Source organism: Drosophila ananassae, chromosome 2R (genome assembly GCF_017639315.1).
Source record: "Drosophila ananassae strain 14024-0371.13 chromosome 2R, ASM1763931v2, whole genome shotgun sequence".
NCBI classification, from domain to species: domain Eukaryota; kingdom Metazoa; phylum Arthropoda; class Insecta; order Diptera; family Drosophilidae; genus Drosophila; species Drosophila ananassae.
The window spans coordinates 14298480-14320529 of NC_057928.1; the positions used below are offsets into that span (position 1 = coordinate 14298480).

At 43.0% G+C, this 22050-nt stretch overlaps 1 protein-coding gene across 5 annotated transcripts in view; it reads right to left on the reverse strand.

The window, feature by feature from the left end:
• The window catches only part of LOC6493310 (protein vein), a 33605-nt gene extending 18288 nt beyond the window's left edge, over nucleotides 1-15317 (reverse strand). For all 5 annotated transcript variants that reach the window (XM_014908837.3, XM_044714868.1, XM_014908836.3 and 2 more), the window contains exon 1: nucleotides 11733-15317. In XM_014908837.3, the coding sequence (XP_014764323.1) occupies nucleotides 11733-13035 (1303 nt within the window). In that variant the 5' untranslated portion in view covers nucleotides 13036-15317. The remainder of the gene's footprint in view (nucleotides 1-11732) is intronic.
• Nucleotides 15318-22050: the final 6733 nt, after the last annotated feature.

Genomic DNA, 22050 nt, shown 5'->3' on the forward strand with positions numbered 1-22050 from the left:
GGGGATACTGGCTGCCTTCTGGCCAACAAGTTGTTGTGGTTGCTACCAAAAGTTGCCACCAAGTTGTCGGTTCGGTGCTTCTCCTGGATAAACAGACACAACAACAACAAGTTGTGGCAATCATCATCATTAGCCACGGCCATTTTTGGGTAAATAGTGCAACCCTCTTTGCATAATAATGTGGATCGGTGAGCGCATTTGGTGAAAAGCGCGAAACATGCAACATTTTTGTGTCTAAATAAAGATGCGATGCGTCTGGCAACATCAGCAGCAGCAGGAGCAACAACTGTTGCAAGTGCGACCCGGTAGTTGCTGCCACTGGTAATCGCCACTCGAAAGTAGCCACCAACCAACCGTTCCGTGTTCGAATTTAGATACATGAGGGGAAAAAGTGTCTTATTTTTAGAGAAAAAATATAAAAAAAATCTTTTGATATTTTTGAGAGAAAAAAAAACCCCCCAATGTGTGTTGCGGAAATGCCCCAAATGATGCACTCTATCGATAGGGAAACTATTCTAACCAAAAATAGTCTCCAACAGTCACCATTACTCAGGGGACCTCTTTATCAGAAAATCAAAAAGTCTACGTGAAAAAAAGCATCCAAAACATATCTACGTCATGGGCGTAAAGTTCGCACATTTCTTGGAAATTTATCTCCGAGTGATAGCTGCTGCGATAGCGTTGCGTATCGCTGCGATCTCTCCCTGGCACCCACACCATACACCAGAAACCATACAAATATTCTTACTATATAGACATCCGATTTGTGTCTCGTACGAGCTACAAGCTACAAGCTATGAGCTTATTTTTTCTCATTTGCAGTCACGTCAGGCCGTCAGTGGCTGTCGGGGCGTCCGAGCAATGGCCCCAGAAACCACATTTTGGTGTGATTTGGTTTCTTCAAGCCAATACGTATACGTACGTATGTGTTGTAGATATTGTATATAAAACAGAAACAGAAGGAAAACAAATACAAAACTGTCATAGGCTGGCCAGCAGATTTATAATGGGGCGCTCGACAACAGACAACACAAGTAAATGACTCGGCAGCGGCGAATCACCGGCATCGTCACCAACAAGTCGCTCGGTGCGGCTTGCTTCAAAGTTTTGATCGCCCCCGAAGTCGCCCCCCAAATCGCCCAAGTGCCACTGCTCGGTGGCATCATTAAAATGTAAAGAGTTGTGCGCACAATTTCAGTTGGGGAATTTATTTCATACGCAGCGTGGGAATTGCCCCTCAATTGTTCAACCAGCAATGGCACTAGGCGCCAATAGCAGCCAACTCATTGTGGGCTCTTTTGTGGCTATTTTGCCACCGTGCTTCCTTTGCGCATTATAAACGCATTAACTAATGTCGAAATAAATAAACAAACTGGAATTGTTTGAAAGAAGACTATTTGATTTGGTCCACTGATCAATGAATGGCAGTCTTAGAGAAAGAATCCAAAAGGGCTTAGGAGACTGTTCTTGTTAAGCTTCTAAAGGGGAATATCAAGGGTTTATTTTATTATTGTTTCTTTAATATGTCTCATAAATATTTCAAAAGGTAGTCCATATAGATTGTAGCTATAGTTTTCCTAAGAACTCTATCTGTACTATAGGAACTGTTAGATTCTAGAAATATTGGTATTTTTTCTAAGAAATCAAATGGCTTTTTATAAGTACTATTACCTATTACCTATAGATTAAATACCATTTATATGTATTATAACTTAAAGACAAGGCCATTTTTGAAACTCTGAAATTCTGTGAAAATTTCACCCCACTGACATTGCTCATACGCACTGTTGCCCGCCAGGCAGTGTCGCACTTGACGCTCTTGCCGGGTGAGAGCGTGTCGAGATAGACTTTATGGTCTATGAAACGATCAAAAATGAGAAGAAAAAATGAAAATTTCTATGCCATTCGAGTTAATTGCAAGCCCAAAAGCGTGAAACAGTTATCAAATGCCGTTAACAGTTTACTGCCGCAACATTTTCCCAACCGACTGGATATGGCGGCGAGGCAACAGAAGCGACAGTTGGCCAAGACGATGCGGGCACGTGTCCGCTCGACTGCAACTAAATTGGTAGGCCAGCTAACCTGGCCAAGTACCCGGGCCAAGACCGATTCCTAATCAAAAGCGACGACTTATCAGGGGCAACCACAGACCAGACACTACACTGGTTCTAGGCAGATGAGAGATCAGCCATCGCGATCAGCCCGAGGGTTAATGCATGCAAATTGAATTGATGTTGCTGCTTGGCGGCTGCATGCCACAAATTATAGCATAAATAGCTGAGGGACCTCGGCCAGTGTCCGAGGCCCAAAACAGGTGCCCAAGTCGACGTCAAGTTGGTAACACGTGCCCAGGGCGATGGCTGTTGCTGTTGCTGTTTCAGTTGCTTCTGCTTCTGCTTCTGATGTTGCCTTTGCGGCTGGCTGTGGCTAAATAATTACGTAATAAGTGGTTGGCAGGAGGCAGCTCTGAGCAAGGAGCTCTCTCTGAGCTGTAAGCTCTGGCAATTGCCCGGCTGTCAGACAGAGTATGCCAAGAATTTGAAGTGCAAGAAGAGGAGCTGAGAGGAGGATCACTTCGATATAAGGTCAGTTTATGTACAAGAAAGATTATATACAAGGTATTAATTGAAAGATAGTTTCCTTTATAATAAGCCTGGAATGACAAAAAATGGAAACAAATAACCCGCTAATGGGCACCCATGTTGCTATGCTGTGCTGGCAACATGTTGCCGCTGCAGCTGCTATGTTGCTGCGACATGAACACACAATCAATAATCGCATCGATAAAGATCGTTAAACGAAATGTTTTTATTTCTGGCCACGACAATTGCCAGCAGCCAGAGCAGGCCACATATGAGTTATGGCCACGTCCTCGTCCGCCAACTGCCCCCCACCCCGGTCCCCCCAATCTCTCCTCTATATATAGTGTATTTACATTGCTGCCCCGTTCGCACGCCACACATGCGCAATGCCAATGGCTCACCTGCACTGCTGTTGCTGTTGCTGCTGCTGCTCCACCTTGCCCCCGCCTGCGGTGCGTCTGGCGCGTTGTGCGGTAAATACGCTTTATGGGCTCCCGACAACAGCAACAACAACAACAACAACAAAGACTGCTCTATGCTAATTACGTCATGGGGACGACGCTTCGTACCTAATTTTGCATTGTGGGAACCGAAAACTGGAAATCCAAGACCAGCCTCTCGTCCCGCCTCTTGCTCGCCTCTCTCCCCCCCATCCAGATCCCCTTTTGCATTTTCCAACTGCGGCAATAAAAAAAAAAAGAAGTTGTGATGTTGCTTTTATTGTTGTTGCCGCTGCAGCAACAGCACCCAAACAAGCAACAAACAGCGGTAGCAACTGTTGCTGTTGCTATTTAAGCAAATGTGTCGCAGCCAAAGCCAAAGTCGCCGTTTGTTGCTGTTGCTGCTGCTGCTACTGCTGCAATATCGACGACTTGGTTGTCGCATATAATGACTTTTTCGACTTGCAACTTCTTGTGGCTTTGCGCTTTTTTATGCTTTATGCGCTCGCTTTGGTCTGGTCAAGCATGTGATGTTGCTGCTGCTGCTGCTGCTGCTGGTGGTCATTGGATAGTTTCTAGTTGCCTTCTTTGTTGCAGGAGTTGCTGCTGGTTGCAGCGGCAGCAGCAAAAACAGTTGCTGCTGTGTGTGGCATGCAGCCTGCAGACTACCTGGCCACTTGTTGCTGCTTCTGTTATTATGCCCGCTGGTGGCAACTTGAAATCATTTTCGTCTGTGTGAAAATATTTTGCGGCATCTCGCTACCATTTTGAAGGCTGACACTAAATGTGCCACATAATCCTTTAAATTTAAAATAATTATTTGCCATATTGTTACAGCTCACTTTCGAAAATCTAATCAACTATTAATATTAATAATATCCCCAATCAAACACCACAATAATAACTGACTGTCAGCCCCTGTTGGCCATCAAAAATCGAACAAAACACGCTTCAATTATGACGCATTATGTCAAGAACTCGCTGCTGTTTTCATTTTTAATGAAATATACTCATAAATGTTGTTAAGTGCTTTGCCAAATACTTGCCGGCCGCAAAAAAAATGTGAATTAAATGCGCAAAAAAATTACTTTTAGACACATTTAAATACCATTTAAATAGCTTTTGGGGCACAAGGTGAAGCTGTTGCCGCTGGAGTTGGTGGCCAACCAGTGGCAGTGGCCATTCGATCTTGCCACAGCACTGTAGTAGCACCAACAGCAACAGCAACAGCAACAACATCACAAATTTGTAGCCAGCGGCGACGAATAAAATGCCGCACAAAAATGCTGCTAAAAATGCAACTTCAACTTGTTTGAGCTGGCTTTTTGAGAGTGTATTGGTTTTTGCCACATAGGTGTAAGTGTGTGTGTGAGTGTGTGTTTGGGGCAAACAAAGCTTGGGAACCAAAAAAGCAACACGCGTCCAGTGAGCAGGCGCGCGCCTTCACCAGCGGCAATTTCGATATAAAAATTTTGTTTTTAGCCGCACGGTCACCTTGCCGGCCGGCCGGCGGAAATTCACAAACAAAAAAAAAAAAGTAACAAAAAGGTAAAATTTCAAAAAAGGAAGCTCTTTAATCGAGTGGGTAAATGGCTAAAGATTGGATGCAATTTTGGTTGCTGCTTCCGCCTATAAAACATCTCATTGCCATACAACATAATTTTTCGAGATCACCAAGAGAGAGAAAAACTTAAAACAGCCGGCTGGAAGGATCTGTGGAATTTCCGCTGCTTAGACCACCGGGAAATACCCACAGACATGCTCACGCCAAGTGACGAATTCCTCATAAGGACAATGGCCAAAGGTCAGAGGTCTGCACTGGACAGAGGGAAGGGAATTTCCGGCCAGACATGTGGCCTGGCCCGTTACCTGTCGTCGTCCTCCGTAAAACCCACTAACTCCTATCCAGATTAGTCGCTTTTTCCGATTTTTCCCACGCGCTGTACCTGCTTTATTGGAAATGTTACTCGAAATAATACCATTCGACTTCTCAGCTGCTAACAGATTCCATAAAAAGAGTTGTTAGGGCATTATTGAGTCAACACAATCGCATCGGCGACGGATTAAGCCATTTCGACGGCCAGCCAGCTAACAACTTCATGCGATTATGAGCGGGAAATGGACTAAATCGTCAGCTAAAAAGAAAATATGGCCCCACAGCCACAGGGGGGCCGGATGAGGAAGGATCCATGAAAGATTCAATAGTGGCTACCAAGAGAAAAAAAAGGATACAGGTCTTAAAAGACTGTATTTCATTACTGGTTAAAGGCTTTTCTTAAATAGTATTACTGGAAGAGCTATGTCTGTATCATTTTTAGGCTTATTTTTGGCTAATAATATTTAAATAATTTTTAAACTTTTCTCACAGTGCACACATGTGGTCGATATCAAAGGCAAATTTTTCAACTTGCCAAGGCGAGCTGGCAAAAGGCAGACACTGAGATCCAACAATCCGGCAATCCAACGATCCAAAGATCCGACGACGAAGACGACGACTTGCAATTTGATGCAGGCCGCAAGGCGGTGTGGCAGGGTGGCACAGTGGCCAGGCTGCAGGCTACAAACTACAGGCAGCAGGGTGGCAGGGGGTGACAGACAGTTTAATATACAGATATTCGCACTGAGAAGAGGAGGAGCCACCGGCTCGGAATATCGGAATGATACCCAAGAAAAGAATCAAGCCCAAGAGTCTGGAGTTGCAAGTCTGCGAGCTTGCTTGCCGCTTGCAGCATGGAGTTGGAGAAGATCGAGGAGGTGTTGCTGCCACTGAAGTAGATAGATGAGCAGACGCTACACTGGCATGTGGAATTATTAATGTTTGATGTAATTAATGCGTAATTAAGATAGCCAGTCGCGGAAAGGACAGAACAGACAGAACAGACAGTCGGACTATCGGCCCTGGGAGCAACGATCTTGAACTCTAGTTTGGCCAAAAGACTAGCCTAGTTTTTGGGTTTCTTTTTTTCTTCAAAAATTCTAAACTAAAAACTAGGGGAAACAATCTGCCAACCACTCCGCCCACCGTTTTGGGGTTTCTACTTTATTATTATTTTTTTTTTTGAGAAAATCTTCAAGAGTTCAAAGCCTGAAAGCCGCCAACGCAAATTGAATTAGACGACTTGCTGGGAAGCTCGTGCTCCAAACAGCCAAACAGCCAAATAGCCAAATAACCAAATCCATCCAATCATTAGCTGTGAAAATGATCCATGGGAAACTAATAATGAGTCCAGATCCATAGCCGAGTGAGTTCGCACCGAAATGATTTTTCAAATATCAATCATGGATGGATGGATGGATGGATGTATGGTGTGCGGCGGTTGCTGCTGGCCTGGCCTGGACTGGTCTGGTCTTCTGGCCTGGCTTACTATATTACCATTAATCTTGGCCGCGTGCGCAACTGTTGAAGTTTTTTTTTTTTGTGGAGCAGAAGGTGGCCGAGGGCAGTGCGATTATGCGGGCAGAAATTAACAGTCAGCCGAAACAATTAGTCCGTCCAAAACTCAAAGAAAAAAACTCACTCTTATCATTTATCTTTTTTCAGCATGTATTTACGAATGGCGTTTCATTTTTGTCTATATATTTTTGGAATGTGCCGCAAGTGCCGCGAAAATTAACGCAAATGCTGAATGGCTAATTGAGGGGAAGTCTTCAAAGGCAGTTGCCCCAAAAAAGGGTATCTTAACTTGGTCACTGGTTAAGGAAAGTTTACCAAATTATAGATTTTAAATATGGGGGTGTCTTATACAAATTTTTAGCTAGTCAAGCTATAATTATAAAAAATAGGGTCTTGGCAAAAAATTTAAACTATCAAGTAGGGTATTCAATTTTCGCCTTGGCCCAAATTGAATTTTTAATCGGTTGCTTGAGGAAGCGCCACCTGTGGGGCGTTTGCTGAGCCTTTGATATCGAGCCGACACAGATCTGGATCTCGGATCTGGAGCCCATTTGAAGGCTTCAATGGGGGATCGATCCGCCGACCTCATGAATGCTTAACGTTTTATCCATTCCTGGCCTGGTCTGGCAATCAGATTATGTCACATCCGCCTGGAGTGCCATCGAGTGGATTGCCACTCGAGTTTGTGGCACACACACTGCTCGAAACAGAGGGGCACCATTGATCGCCCGGTTCCGTTCTCTATCTGGCCAAGATTGCTCCATTAGCGCCGCTTCAAGGGGGTGGGGCAAAAGCGGAAGGGGATGCTGCAACTGCAACTGCAACATCTACAGAAACTGAATGCAAATTGCAGGCAGGGCTAACAAGCAAATGATTTTCGTGCTGGTTTATTTTTTGAATTTACTTTTTTTCTGAGGGGGGTTCCTCTTTCTACTTTTTTTTTGTGTTTTGGTGGGTTTTTTTTTTTGGCAAGCCTATGGCGGCCAAGATGTCTTCCTACTCTCGGAATGGCTTTCAGCTGCGTGATGTTGCTGCTGTAGATGTTGCTGTTGCTGTTGGTGGTGCTGCTGTCGGCGCGGCCAGAAATAGCATAAAACTCATAAACGAGGCAAGCGAGTCGAGTCGCGAGGCAAGGCAAGGAAACATGGCATGCCATTTGAAAATTTCATTTCGTTATAATTTTCTATTTCCCGCATGCCAAACGGCCCGCCAGGCAAGACCCAAGGGGCCCCTACACTCGGCGAAAAAGACTAAAAACCCAAATATTCCAAAGCTATGGCCTAGGGCGTAAAACGCCCGCTTTTAAGAAATATCTCAAGAAATAATGTGAGAAAATATTTAAGACTTTTGTTTGGCCTAACTTCAACAAATTTTTTTCAAGAAAATTTGCTAATTTTCTTTAGTGCAGTTGCCGAAAAAGGGGGCGGGTCTGCTGGGCTGGGAGACTGAGACTACCCCCTTTACACTTAGTAACTGAACGAACCAAGGTTCGTCATCTAGCGCCGCCATTCATACTTAATTACCAACCAAAAAAAAAAATGAACAAAAAAAAAATATGGAAAAGAAAAATCAACAGCTGTAGCAATCACAGAAAAGTTGTCTCTTCTCTGGCGTGACGCTAAATGAGACACCCTCCTTCTATGCCCCATTCCCCGGGCCACCCACCCACCTAGTTTTCTTGCCTGCCCCGTGGAAAATCTTATGACCAGGTAGACCCAACTAGACACCCAAAAAAAAAAAAAAAAAAAACAAAATACGATGTAAAATGATGAATTGTGGGTGCCGTTGAGTAAGTTTGTCGCTTCCACTCGTAGGCGTTGACCTAAATATACGAACTGCGCTGTGGCGGCCTAGCATAGAGCAGCATTTTCCGCTCTGTAGTCTTCTATCCATTCCGTTTTGTAATCGCTTGCTAAACACACATTCTCCTCGTTTTCCACTTTTTCCATCATTTTCCCCCCAGAGCCGCAGAGAACACAGAGCAACAAGTGCAAAACCCCAAAAGAGAAACCAGAGTCGCCAGTTATCCATAAGGTAATGGATCCCCAGCTGTCAAGGTTCTCTAAAGAGGGTTCCCGTACGGGTGTATTGCTTTTCTCAATGAAACATATTCTCGGATGTATGTATTATTAGTGCCCAGAGTCTTGGCAAGGTGACAAAAAAAATAGAAACCGCAAAGATAGAAATTAATATTCAATGCTGCTTGCAACATAAGTGACAAATAATTATATAATATTTTCTAATATAACTAGAAGATCGTAGAAGATCATATATAAATTATAATAAATATATTCATTGTCAGTTAATGCCAGTCTGTCTCCGGTTTCGGACAAACAAATCTGGCTATCTATAGTAGCCAGGAAAGACAAACAAACAAACAAACAAACAAACATTGGGCTGCTAAGCTGCTGATTCTGCTTTGACGCGGACTTTTGCCAGATCAAATCATGTTTTATGAGCAGCTAATTTACTTAACACTTCCACCAAAAACAACACAGAATCCAGCACCAGCAGCAGCTGATGAAGAAAAAAATAAAAATCTGAAGTAGCCCGCAAGCTAAATACAAAAGATGTGACTTTTATTTATTTTTCACATGGCCTTTCTTTGTTTTTTAATTTGTCGGTTCTTTTTTTTTTTGTTTTTCTTATATCGTCAAAGGGGGCATGGCAAGGCAAGGCAAGGCGATGGTTGCGATGGGGGGGGAGTAACTGACGTCCATAGCGTGGGTGTAAATTGGGCATAAAATGCGACCGACCAGTTAATTCATGATACTACCGATTCAGTCAGGTTCGAAGGCATTTTAATTGGTTTTAAGCAGACCGCGAACTTCGTCTTCATCGCCTGTTCCCCCTTTATCGGCCCACGGGGCGTATGAATAATAAAATCTCAACTCCCTCTCCCTACCCCCCATAGCAGCTCTCTCTCTTCCGACCCCCCCCCACGAAAATAGTACAGAATACAGGTTGCAGAGTCAGATTTAGATTTTTGATTGATCTCTGGGATTTTAACGATCGAGGCTGACGATCTACAGGCATTATTTATGGTCTAATATGCAAATTCGAGTCAAAGAAATTGCCAAATTCGCTGCTGGCCAAAGTGAAAGGAGTTGACAGAGTGCCTGCAAGTGTGTGTATGTGGCGAGTGGGTGTGTGGCGAAGCGATTGATTAGTATGCATTTCCGATGACTAATCGATTTTTTTTTTCGCAAACAGAAGAGAGCTGGACGGAACGATCGATCGATCGATCGATCGATTCCCAAGCATTTGCTGCGTTTGCAGTCAAAATAAATCAGTCTCGGAGCCAAAAAGTAAATATCCTGTTAATGCTATATGGTTCATTCAGAATCGGAGAAACGATCCGCCGCCAGGCCAGGAGAAAGAGAAGGAAGCGGGTACAGAAAGTAAATAAACATCAGATAATAAACCACCCAAATGGGGTGCGGGGGGTGTGGAAGGGGATAAAAAAAAAAAAGAAAATGGAGACAATGAATGAGTGCTGAAGGGAGGAAGGAGGACAGAGGCAGAGAGAACAGCTGATTGCAGCTGATTTTTAAAGAGAGATACGAGGAAAGGGTTGGGTTGATTCTATCTTCTTCTTGCATATTGAGAGTGGGGCGGACTGGGTGGTAGGTGGGAGAGGCTCCCCTCTCCTTCTGTGTGCGGGAGCCATGACGGCAGAAGAAGAAGAACAGGCAGAAGTAAAAGGAGCGAGGAGGAGAGAGAAAATGAATTAAAAATCTAATTGCGCCCGCGATGAAACAAAGCACATCATCCAAGAGGGAGAGACAATCTAAAAACAACAACAACAACAAATAATAATAAAAAAAAAAAAAAAGAAAAGCAAGGCAAAAGTCAGAGGCGGTGGTGGAGAAGGCGGGGCAGTAGGCGGTGGGGGCGGGGTCGGGTGATCGCACTTAGTCGCGTTACAGACGCAAAACTCCATGAACCGCAACGCAAGAATAATTACAACAAAAACACCACCACCAGCAGCAGCACCACCACCGCCACCAACAACAACAGTGGGAGAACCTAAAGAAGAAGAAACTTAGGGTTGGGTCTTCCAACCGCAAAGGTCGAATGCAGACACCAACAACAACAACAACAAAAGCAGAATATATAAAAATAACAACAACAAGAACTACAATGACGATGACTTTGTGAGTTGAAGTTGAATCTAAAGCTAAAGAATAAAACACTGTAAAAAACAGGACTTAAAAATATATATATTATATTTTATTAAAGTCTTTTTTACACGACTTAATCTGCAATTTTTCTAAAAAAAAATATTAAAAAAAGTATCTGTTTAATACTATTTTTTAAAGTGCAACTAGAAATGAGTTTTCAAAGTTTTTCAGCACTTGGGGGAGTCAGAAGGGGATGGTTGGTGGGGTAAAGGGGGGTGTCCAGCTTGCAAAGTTAATGCGAATTTAATTAAAATGTGCAACTAGCAACAGAGCAGCAGCAACAGAGCAACTGCAACTGCAACAGCCGCATCGGGAGCGGCAACAATAATAAATTCTAGATGTGAGCATTTTTGTGCTGCCCAGCAACCAAATTGAGGAAGGCACAAAGAATCCAGCTGAAGACCAGAAGAAGACCAGGCCTAGACGCGGACTTGGACTTGGACAGAAAAACAACAAAAAGCGGCAGCAGCAGCAACAAAAAGACTTGCAATTCGAACAGGCGCATGTGCAACATACGTGTATGAGTGTGTATGAGTGTACCTGCAGTTGTATGGGTGTGTGAGTGTATTGCATAAAATTATTTCGGTCTGGTGAATATTAGCAGAGCGTGAAGTTGGCAAATAAGAAATTCAGCTGCAGCAGCTAAAAGCTAAAAAAAAAGCATCTAAATTTCATTAAACAACAATAACAACAACAACAACAACGGCAAAAAGAAAAAGAGCCACCGCCCGGAGAAAGAGGCAGCTGCCGCTGGAGAAGACCGAGGGAGATGGCACTCAAAAGGAAAGGTTACGAGAGAGAAAGGTATCCTCATAGTATCGCTATAATTCCCAACTAGTTTCTTCCAGGATGGTTGTCCGAGTAGGTGACGAGCTCTATCCCGAAGTTTTTAATTTAAAACTATACTTTTAAGCTTAAAAAACGTAGGTTCATTGAACGCATAAATTACATAAAATGCCTTAAGGGGTAAAGTGGTTCAAAATCCAGTTAAATGTTATGCAAAAATCTTCACTCCAATTTCTTTGTTTAATAATTTTTATGGCTTTTCTTCCAACCCCCCACCTACCTAATAGATCTCAAGATAACACCTTATTTTATATAGAAACATAAAAAATAATCGAAATCCACTCACCATAATTTGGACTCACAGCCATCTCGACCGCCTCCAGCACCGAGTTCGTTACCCTGACTGGCTGGCCGAGGATGGTGAAGTTGCCGGGATTAGTCTGCTGCACGAACATCATATAGGATATATCGGAGGCTTGCTGCAGATCATTGCCGGACCGGAGCAGGCCCCGCGGCAGCAATCGCTCCCGGTAGATGTCGCACTCTCCGCTGGTGTTCCGCAGCGCGAACTGCAGCCGGACGAGCTGGGGCAGCTGAAGGTCACGCTGCTGCTTGTAAACCTTCAACACCTTCATAGTGGCCGAGAAGTTGACCCGCCGGTCCGCCGACATCGACTTGAACACGCCCTCGAAGACGGTGGGCGCCGCAAAGGCCAGCTGGGCGGGATCACGGGCGGAGCAATACCGCCCGGAACCTTGGCGACCTCGATGCTTCCGCTGGTGTTGCTTCCTCCGCTGTTGCTGCTGTTGCTTCTGCTTGTGATGGTGATTGTGGGGCTGGTGGTGGCGCTGCTGTTGCCGCTGCCGGCGATGCTCCCGCTTATCCTGCTGCTGCCGGATGCGAGGATGTTGCCGCTGCTGGTTGCCACCGTCGCGACGACTGCGTACCGCCTGCTCTGCCGGACTGTCTGGCACTTCGTAGGACTCTATAAAATAGCTGGGAACGGCTCTTCTACTATAGTTGCTCGCTCCTGCCTGTTGCAGATGTTGCAGTTGCTGCTGTTGCTGTTGCAATTGCAGTTGATGTTGCAGATGTGTGGGTTCAATGTGACGTCGCATTTTACTGCTCGCCGCCTCGCTGGACTTGCCATTATTTAATAATTTATATAGTTGACTATTGATTAACGTATTTGGAACTTTTTGCATTGACTGCTGCTGTTGCTGCTGTTGTTGCTGTTGTGGCACGGCAGCAACATGTTGCTCTGGTGCGTCGAATACTGTTGCTGGCATTAACTTAAGATTGCTACGGCTACTAAGACTATTGCTGGTGTGGCTGAGCAGCCTACTTAAGATATTGTTGTCGATGTTGCTGCTACTACTACTGCTGCTGCTGCTGCTGCCGCTGATGCTGCTGCTGCTTTCTCTACTGCCATTATCCAAACTCAGTGGTATATAGTAGCTGCTTTCTTCGGCACTGCCTTCCCATAACCTTTGTTGTTGCTGCTGCTGCTGTTGGTGTTGCTCTGTTGCTGTTGCGCCTGCAACTATCATCGTCGGATAGAGCAACATGTTGCTGATAATTAGCAATATCAATGGCATTAGTTGCTTTTTTGTTTTTAGACTCCATTTGCGCAAATGTTGCGCATACATGGCGTCCTCCAAAGTTGTTGCTGCTATTGCCCCGACTTTATTTACAAAGATCTTTATATTGCTCGCGGTTCTACGACGAGTATTTGGTTGCGAGATGTTGCTGCTGCTGCTGCTGCTACGCTGGGGGGGTTGCTATGATGCGATCCTTGAGATATTTGTTTTTAATCGTGACAAATGTTACCGTCGCTGCCTCGTCGCTGTGCCTTGTCGTATTTTCGTTTATCCTGCAAATACTTTCGATAGTTTCGTAGCATTTTGAGCGACAGACGAGGCGAAATAAGAGACGGACTGTTCAAGTTCGAGTGATTGGGAAAGAGAGAGATAGTAGTGGCGATGGCGATGGCAGGGGGGGAAAATGTATCTCGAATTTGTCTACCGCACTGTATTTGTAGCATTAATTTATGAGAACACTTGGCTGCCAGTTGTAAGCGATGTTGCTACTGATGCTGCTGCTGATTCGGATGATTGTTGATTCTCCTTATGCTGGTGACTCATTTTGTTTGGCCGAAATAAATAGAATTATCTTTTCTGGCTGCTTTTCACTTGGACGCACGGCCACGCCCCGCTGCACGCCCCCCCGAAAATACAAAAAAATTTTTCGAACGGGCCTAAGGTCGCGTGGCGTTTGGAGCGTTTTTTTCACGAGGTTTTTCACGCGCGCGCACCGCTTGCGATTCGGCAGCCGATTTTGGTTCGGATTTGGGATTCGGTTTTAGCTTCGGCCAGCCGATTGGTCGTGTGTACTGAACGCTTTTAGATGTTGCTGTTGGTGTTGCTGTTGCTGTTGCTGATGATGTTGCTGGCGTTGTAATTGTAATCCTCGAGCCTCAAGAGATATACGATAATGTTTGTCTGGCCTGGCCGTATACGCGATCTATATAGCCGTAGCCGTAGTCGTAGTCGTAGTCGTACGTAGTCTGATTCACTGGCGACGAGTGTTTTCTGGCACACACACACACTGTGGCGGAATTCGCCTCTTGTCTCTGATCTCTGACGAAGACGACGTCGTCAACGATGGCGACGATGATGATGAGGTTGATGATGATGTGCGATATAGCAGACACGGACTCGCGCACACGGATACGGTGATATGCACTGTGGCAAGGGGGAGAGGGCACGGATACGGGTACGGGTACTGGTACGGATACGGATGCGGGCACGGGTACGGGTACGGGTACGGGTATGGGGATACCAACACGTCGATATTGCCGTAGACGGGATACGCACACTCTGACACCGCACACACCGCTCGCCGACACACACACACACGTCTTCTAATTTTAGACAAAAGTAATTATAAAAGAAAAAAACAGAGCAGAGTGCGCCGCTGCCGCGTTCAGCTTATACGCATAGATATATCTTCTACTTTGGCTAGATATATGCATACACGTATATACCCGCATCTGGCTATGTATCTGTGCACCTTTCGTCTGTATTAGTGCACTAGCCGATTATATAGAAAAGTCGTCGCAACAGTCGGCTATTCGTATATACAACATGCATGTATCTGCAACATACAATCACAATCGCGGACACGAGAATCGTTGAATTGATCGGTTTTCTTTTTTTTTGTTTTTATTTTTTTTTTTAATTTTTTATAAATATTTTTTGTTGTATTAATTTTGGTTTATATATCTCGGGTGCGTACGAGAATATATAAGTACATATATTGTGCTTTTTATTGTTGTTGTTGTTTTTTTTTTGTTTGTATGTCTATGATGATGCTCCCCGGCTGCTGATGTTGCTACTGTTGTTTCCGTCGGATTGTTGTTGGTGTTTTTTTGTAATCAAGTTTATACACTCCGGCGCTTTATCATCACCGCTATATAGCACACACCCGTCGTAACCGCAACGAAATCGAAAGTCCTTTACCGATCGATCGGTTGGATTTTTCAGCGCTCGGTGGGCCACTTTTTTAATATTTATTTTATATTTTTCGTAAATATTTTCTTTACAACATCTGATGAAATTCTCGCATCAGAGTTTAATTCCCTTTTTTTTGTGTTAAAAATTTGATTTCATTGAATTTTCAATTGCTCTGGATTTTTGTTTCGAATTTATTTCATATGGCGCTTTCACACCGAATCGGAGAACCGCACTGATTTCGAATCACTCGACTCGTGTATCTGAGTGTATCTGAGTATCTGAACAATAATATTTGGCTATCTTTCGGATTGCCGACAGTCGCGCGCCCGTTCCGTTTTCAGTTGCGTCGTCAGCTGTTGTTGGGTTCGTGTTGGGTTCGATTCGATTTCTGTGTTGTTTGTCGCTGGTTTTTACTCTTTTAGCGTTCCGCACAGCCGGCAGAGCTCCGGGCAGAGGTTCGATCGAACCAAAGAGAGCCTCGAACCGCCGTCCGAACAAGTTGCAAGTTATTTGAGAAAATTTAAGAGAGTCTCTGAATTCAAACCAAAATTTTACTCGATTTTAAATATTTTTAAAAATTTGGAAAGTTTTTGAAACATAGGATGTATTTATATTTTTAGGAAAATAGCTTTATTATATTTTTTAAGTTTTGAAGGTCTGGAAACTATTTGATTGTTTTGAAATTAAAAGATTTCATTAAAAGATTCGAAAAATGAATGATTATTGCAGTAATAGTTTAGACATTTAGCGAATAATACAAACACAAGTTGTGAAATTTTAAGATATTCTATTGTTTTTTCTGGATATTTTCTCTTTAAAAAAAACAACAAAAATTTGCAACTTTAGGGTGAAAATTTTCCAAATTTAACAGAACAAATTTTCAAATTTCTGCTCTTTAAAAGTGATTTAACTTTTTTTCAGAAGTTTTCTGATGCCGACAAATGATTTACAGAAATATCCTTTGACGATCAAGGATTTGATGTTACTCTTCGTTTTTTTCTCCTTTGTGAATATAAGATATAAATTTATCTTTTTTTAAGGAAAAGCTCAAACTCCAACTTAGATGTGTAGCCTTTCTATCTGAATTTGTATATCTTTAAGATTCAGAATGACTGTTTCAATCAGGACCTTCATCAATCATCCGATTTGAAATCCGTACCAGTTGCCAAAAAATTAGTTTTCTTTTAGTTTACAACCTTTTTTTTCTTAATTTGTTTTCCACCTTAGAATTCCCTTCTATCTCTCTCATTCCTTCACTGTCGCCACCTCAGTCTGTAAATTTTTCAAGTTTTCTTACCTTTTTTTAATAAGAGCTTGCCAAATTGATGAGAACTCCCAATTGATCACCTTAACACTTTGCTTCAACCTTTTAGTTGAAACTGATTTGATAATTGGCCCCCGATTGGCTTTTTATACCTACACGGAATCTAGATCGATCAGAGCCTCAATTATTTACACTGTCCACTTGATAAGCAAAAAGTAGCGATTGGCTTTCAAAGTGATTACCAATCCTATCACTCGTGATCGTCGAGCTTCTGATAGGCTATTGGAACCACTCTCTCCAGTCGGCAGCGGCAGCTCTCTGCAATATAGTAGTTTTATTTCATAGATAGCCCTAGTCCTTAAATGACTCACAATCGGGGGGGGCTTATGATTCATAAATTATGTTTAATCAAGGGGGGACTATGTTCGATAACTTGGAGGGCCCAAAAAACTATACTTCTTAAAATGTAACTCCTGAAAATCTTCAAGTTTTGCTTTCAACGCTTTCATTTGTCTTAACTTTGGGGCTTTAGTAATATTTTCTATTTATTTCCTTTCTCTGCGAGCTTAGAGACGATGAGGCGCAATTCTTCTGGGGGCTCAGCTAGCTCAGCTTTTTTCCCATGATTATTTGCTTTATTGTCAAATGTCAAGCCCACAAAACAGAAACAGAAACAGAAACAGCGGACAGGTGATTTCAGGTTGGGAGTCGTCGTGTAAACTTAACGTTTTTCATCATCTTGTTGTTGTTTTAGTTGTTATTGTTGTTTTAGTTGTTTGTTGTTGTCAAATACAAAGCTTCCACTTGTTCTACGCACTGCGCATAACAATAAAAGAAGCTGACAACAAAAAAAAGTAAAATACAACTCTGAAAAAACATATCATGGGGGGGAACCTGGTAGGAAGTCGAGGCAGTGACAAGTGCGACAATTGTAAGAAAAACCAGAAGCAGAGCCCGAGTTCAAAGTCGGCCAATTGTGACGGAGCTGGGCCAACATAGACCGGGTTGTTGCCAAAGATAAAAAAAATACAGGTACTTACCCTACTAACCGCCACTCTGACTGATAAGAAAAATATTGCAAAAATAGGAATAGTTTGTCAGGTCTGATAACGATAAAGGTGGTAATTTTCTAATCGATTACCTCACTTCTGGTCGGAGGGACAAAACGGAAACGGATGTAAAGCTTGCCACCTGTCTGGAGATCAGAGAGTTCGGAGCGAGGCAGGTAGATACAGATAGAAGTGTGTGGCATCCAGAGAGCACATATTTGGGAAGCTGCCAACAATCGTGGGCCATTGTGCGGGCGGAAGTGCAGGAAGTAAGCGTTGAACAAGCTGCAGAATCCATGGATCTGGGACCTGTCCCCCATCCATTTAGTGCCAGAACCTGGCTGACGACAGACAACAGCTGCCAAGCGCAGCGTCATTGTATCATCAAAAAAAATAATATACACACACCAAACACACAGCACACACACTCAGTTGGATATATAGAATAACAATAACAACAACAGAAACAAGAATAGCAAGCCAAGCCCACTAAAATAACAAACACGAAAACATGAAAATTTTCCAAAAGCAATTTCGAAATGCGCGCAGGCGCAAACATCCATCCAAGTCAGAGTCAGATCGAGAGTGTCTATTTGAGGTCAGAGGCCATGGAGTTGGTTGGGAAAACAGTAGAATAAAGGAGAAACCATTTTAATTTGATTCCCACTCAAGGGCAACATAATAGCTTTTGAATATTGTCATTTAAAAATAAGAATAGTACAAGTACACCCTAAATTTCTTCCTCCAAAGCTCTATATTTCCGGAAATTATAACTTAACTTATCGGCGGAACCAATGGTTATTTGAATTCTTCAATTAAGAATGTTTAGTATCAAAGGTCTTAAATTCCGAAACTCATTGGTCTATTTCCGTTTCCCCGGTCAACCGATAAGGATACACGTCATAAAGATTTGTGATTTGTTGCTAAGACAATGAATTCAAACAGTATAAGTTGATAAGTTCGTCCGCCAAACCACCGATCGATTTTTTAAACATCTAGCGATACTACTGATAAGGTAATAGTCTGTTGACTATAAGTCATTACCTCTCATGCCTCAAGTGCAAGTAAGTGCAAAAGAGTAACTACGCTTATTAATAGATATTATTCAATAATTAAAATAGATTAAAATAAATAGTCTTTGACGTAAACTACTCCGAGGCTACTCAGTTTTATTTATCATTTATTCATCATTATTTAAATCTCTATAAAAGAAATTATTTAAGTAACTTTAGTTTAGGTTTTCTATATTAGGAAAAACCATTAAGTGACTTTAAGCAGTAAAGGCCGTAACTTAAGGGGGATTCATAGACCCTCAAAAGTAGACTTTTAAATGAAGCTATCCGTCCTTTCCGTTTTTAGGCCTAGAAGCATTGGTCCTTCGGTCTGTCTTTCCGAGAATACGATTCCTTTTCTGCAAAATATACATTGTAAAGGTATAGCTTTACCTTTTGGAGACAAAATATCATAGTACTAATCTAAGGGTATGGTTTATAAGGAATTGGTTTGATTTAAAAACTGTTTATCTGTGGAAATTAAAATGTTTCATTTAATGTTGAACATTTTACGAAATTTTCTTAGTAACTTTTAAGTGGATAAGCGGATTAAATATTTGTTTGTTTCAAAACCATAAATCTTTTAAGCTTCTATTATCTTCTAATTACTACCTTTTAAGCCCATTTTTCTCCCAGTGTGATAGTGTAATTGCAAAGAAAGTAAATGAGATTCAAATTTGTTAGCTGGCTGTGTTGCTGGCTGCACTTGTTGTGCCTGTGACTGGGACTGTGGCTGTGGCAGTGACTGGTGTTGAATGTGCACATGCAACAGGGCCTGGTAACCGAAGACAAAGCCGTTATAGCCATCGCACTCTGACCCCCCACCCTCTGTCCCTGTCCCTGTCCCTGTGCGGGTTCTCTCTATCTGGTGTGGCTCAGACGCCGCTAAATTGTGTTAAAAACCCACCAGCCAAAGTACAGAACGCAGAAACCTCAAGATCCGGCTGGGCAGATAAAAACCCAACCTGAGACAGAACGGAACGGAACGGAGTGAGCCTGGAAACTTGGTGCAATCTTCCGCATTATGAGTAGCTACCAAACACACACACACACTCATACTGAGTATATAGAGTGGAGGAAATGGAAGTGGAAATGGGAATGGGAATGGAAATGAAAATGCACTTGGCTTACACCACACAGAGAGAGAGAGATAGAGGTGAGGGGCAGGTTGTTGTTATAGCCAAGATAGCGACATGTGGCTAAAAGACCGTCTCTCTGTCTGAAACTGGGCTCTAATTTCAATTGGGTTTCGTGGTTGTGGAAATTATTCAACAGCCACTAAGTACGCCCCGAGACTACTGTCCGTTTGTCAGTATCTTTAGTTGTTTTTGTTTCAGTTTTCTGTGTTGGTTTTTTTTCTCCGTGTGGGGCACCCACGCGTGACGTGACTCTTTGGTTTTGGCTCTTCTATACCTGAGCCGCTTCCGTAAAAAGTTGCCGCCGTTGCTGCCCCTTCTGCTGCTGCCCTTTACCCTCTTCCCTCTTCCTTTTTCCCATAACCATATAGGCTATATAGCCATATAGCCATGGATCTGTAGAAGTCCCCCCTCTGCAGACCATCCCTCCTGACCATCTCTGCGGTTGATTCTCTTCAAGTGCATTGAAGCAAGTTGAAGGCTATTTTTCAACTTCAAATGTTTGCTAAATGACTTTTGATGATTTGTGGTTGAGGCGAGAGTGTGAGTTCGGAGCGGAGTTCAGAGTGAGGGTTAAAATAAATTAATGATTATATTTATTTAATTTCACTGTCGAAGCCAAGTGTTGACTGGCCATCTAATTAGCCAACTGAGCTGGTCACTGAGCCAATATCATTCAATGAGTCCACTGGCATTTCCGTTCCGGATCGAGACTAGAGTCTCAAGCAAACATCAAACAAACAAGGCAAATATTGAATGTTTGACTTTTCTGGGGCCGGCAAGTTATGACGTTGTGGGTCGGAAAGGGGTTCGCAACCGCTCTATTGGGGCAGTCCCCATATGTTTGTACACCTAGCTACCTCACCGATAGTTGACTCATGATCGCGGAGTAAAGAGCAGGGCTTTGATCGCCCCGAGGACAATGAACGAGGTGGTGACGCAGATACTCGTTCGCGTGTCAAATGTTTGGCTTCCTAGGGGGAGGTGACAGCTCATCGGGGCGATCTGATAATAAACCGTCTGACGTTTGACATTTTTGGCAAACTTTTTGTTTGACAAACTCCAACAGAAGCAGCAGCAGAAGCAGAAGTCAGGCCGAGGAAAGACAACGCCGTAGACAGAAACAAAAACAGAACGGCAACCGCAACAGAAACAGAAACCGGACGGAGACAGCGACACGTGAATTGCAGATAATCAGCGGCATGTCTGGGCCTAAAAATATGCTCCATGTAATTAGCCCCGCCAAGTGGGGACATCGGAGGATCTCAATGGGCCTATAAATACCCTTACTTGGGTTCTAGGGAAATAATTAGAAAGGTGCTGGACATATTTGGGGAAAAAGGATGCCCATATTGCTTTTAATAGATATTTTTCTATTAAATAGATTTTATTTAACAGTTTCATTGAAGATTTTAGTTGGAAACTTTTATAGAAATAGGATATGATGAAATCTAGAAACTAGATAAATATTAGTATTCCTAGAAATAATTTTTTTTGAAATATCATGTTTCGTATAAGTTTGGAATCAATGCTTGGGATCTAAAATTTGAGATCTAGCTATTACTTTAGTACTTACTAATAATAACACATTAGATACGAGTCTTTAGAGATTCCTATTATTTCATATATAAAGGTATTAGATAGATTAGATAGTAGAAGTATTAGATAGATAGTAGATTAGTAGACCACTTCCAACAATCTTAACTGCATAATTGCCCAAAAATTCATTTAAAAGGGGTTTTCGTGTGGTTTTATCAAGAGTTTATGTCATAAGATTGTCCTTAAAACTGACAAATTATCATTAAATTGTATTTTAATTTATCTTCCAGCTATAATTAGTTAAAAAGTGTCTTAAAGAGCATCTCCTGTTCGTTGGCAAACCCTTTCCTAGCTTTCCCTTTCCCCATTTCCAGTTGCTGCTCCAGACAACAGCAATGTGGCAAAAATAGCCAAAAACGTCTCGCGCCACACGAGTCACAATGAGGCGATGGATGGGCTATAAATAAAGAGTCGCGGACCCGACTCCCGAACTCTGCCACTACCGGCACGGCACGTCACGGCACGGCCGAGGTGGTAAGTGGCAGAGCCCCATAGATCCATCTTTGTGGCCTAACTCTCTAACTCGAGCACATGCCTCAGTCGGTGACTCAGCCGGATGAAATCCTCGACTAATATTTCAATTAGGCGACGAAAAAAAAAAAAAATAAATAAATAAAAGGTATAGGATGCTCAGGGACTTGATGACATGCCCCAAAGTTAATAAAAAGCGGCAGAAATGTGGCCGAGGCTAAATAAATTCCATGGGACCCTAGGTGGTCGAATATTTTAACACTACCGGGCACAGGCTACTTCGGCTACTTCTCCTGATATTTTCTGATTTCTTTTTTTTCCCCCCCCCGCAACTTTTTCATTCTGAATCAGAATCGGTTCCGATCGGGATTCAAGATCCGAGATCGAGATCGGTGGCAAATCTGTGGCGCTGGCGTCTGCCTTTTAATGTAGAAAACTAGTCGAGGCGCATAATTTACGATGGCCAAGATGGAGCGGAGCCAGAACGGTTACCAGGGATTACCAGGGGGCCAGGGGACCAGGGCCAACGAGGGGCAACAAAGCGGGGCAAGACAACGGCGTTGACTTGACTTATCAAT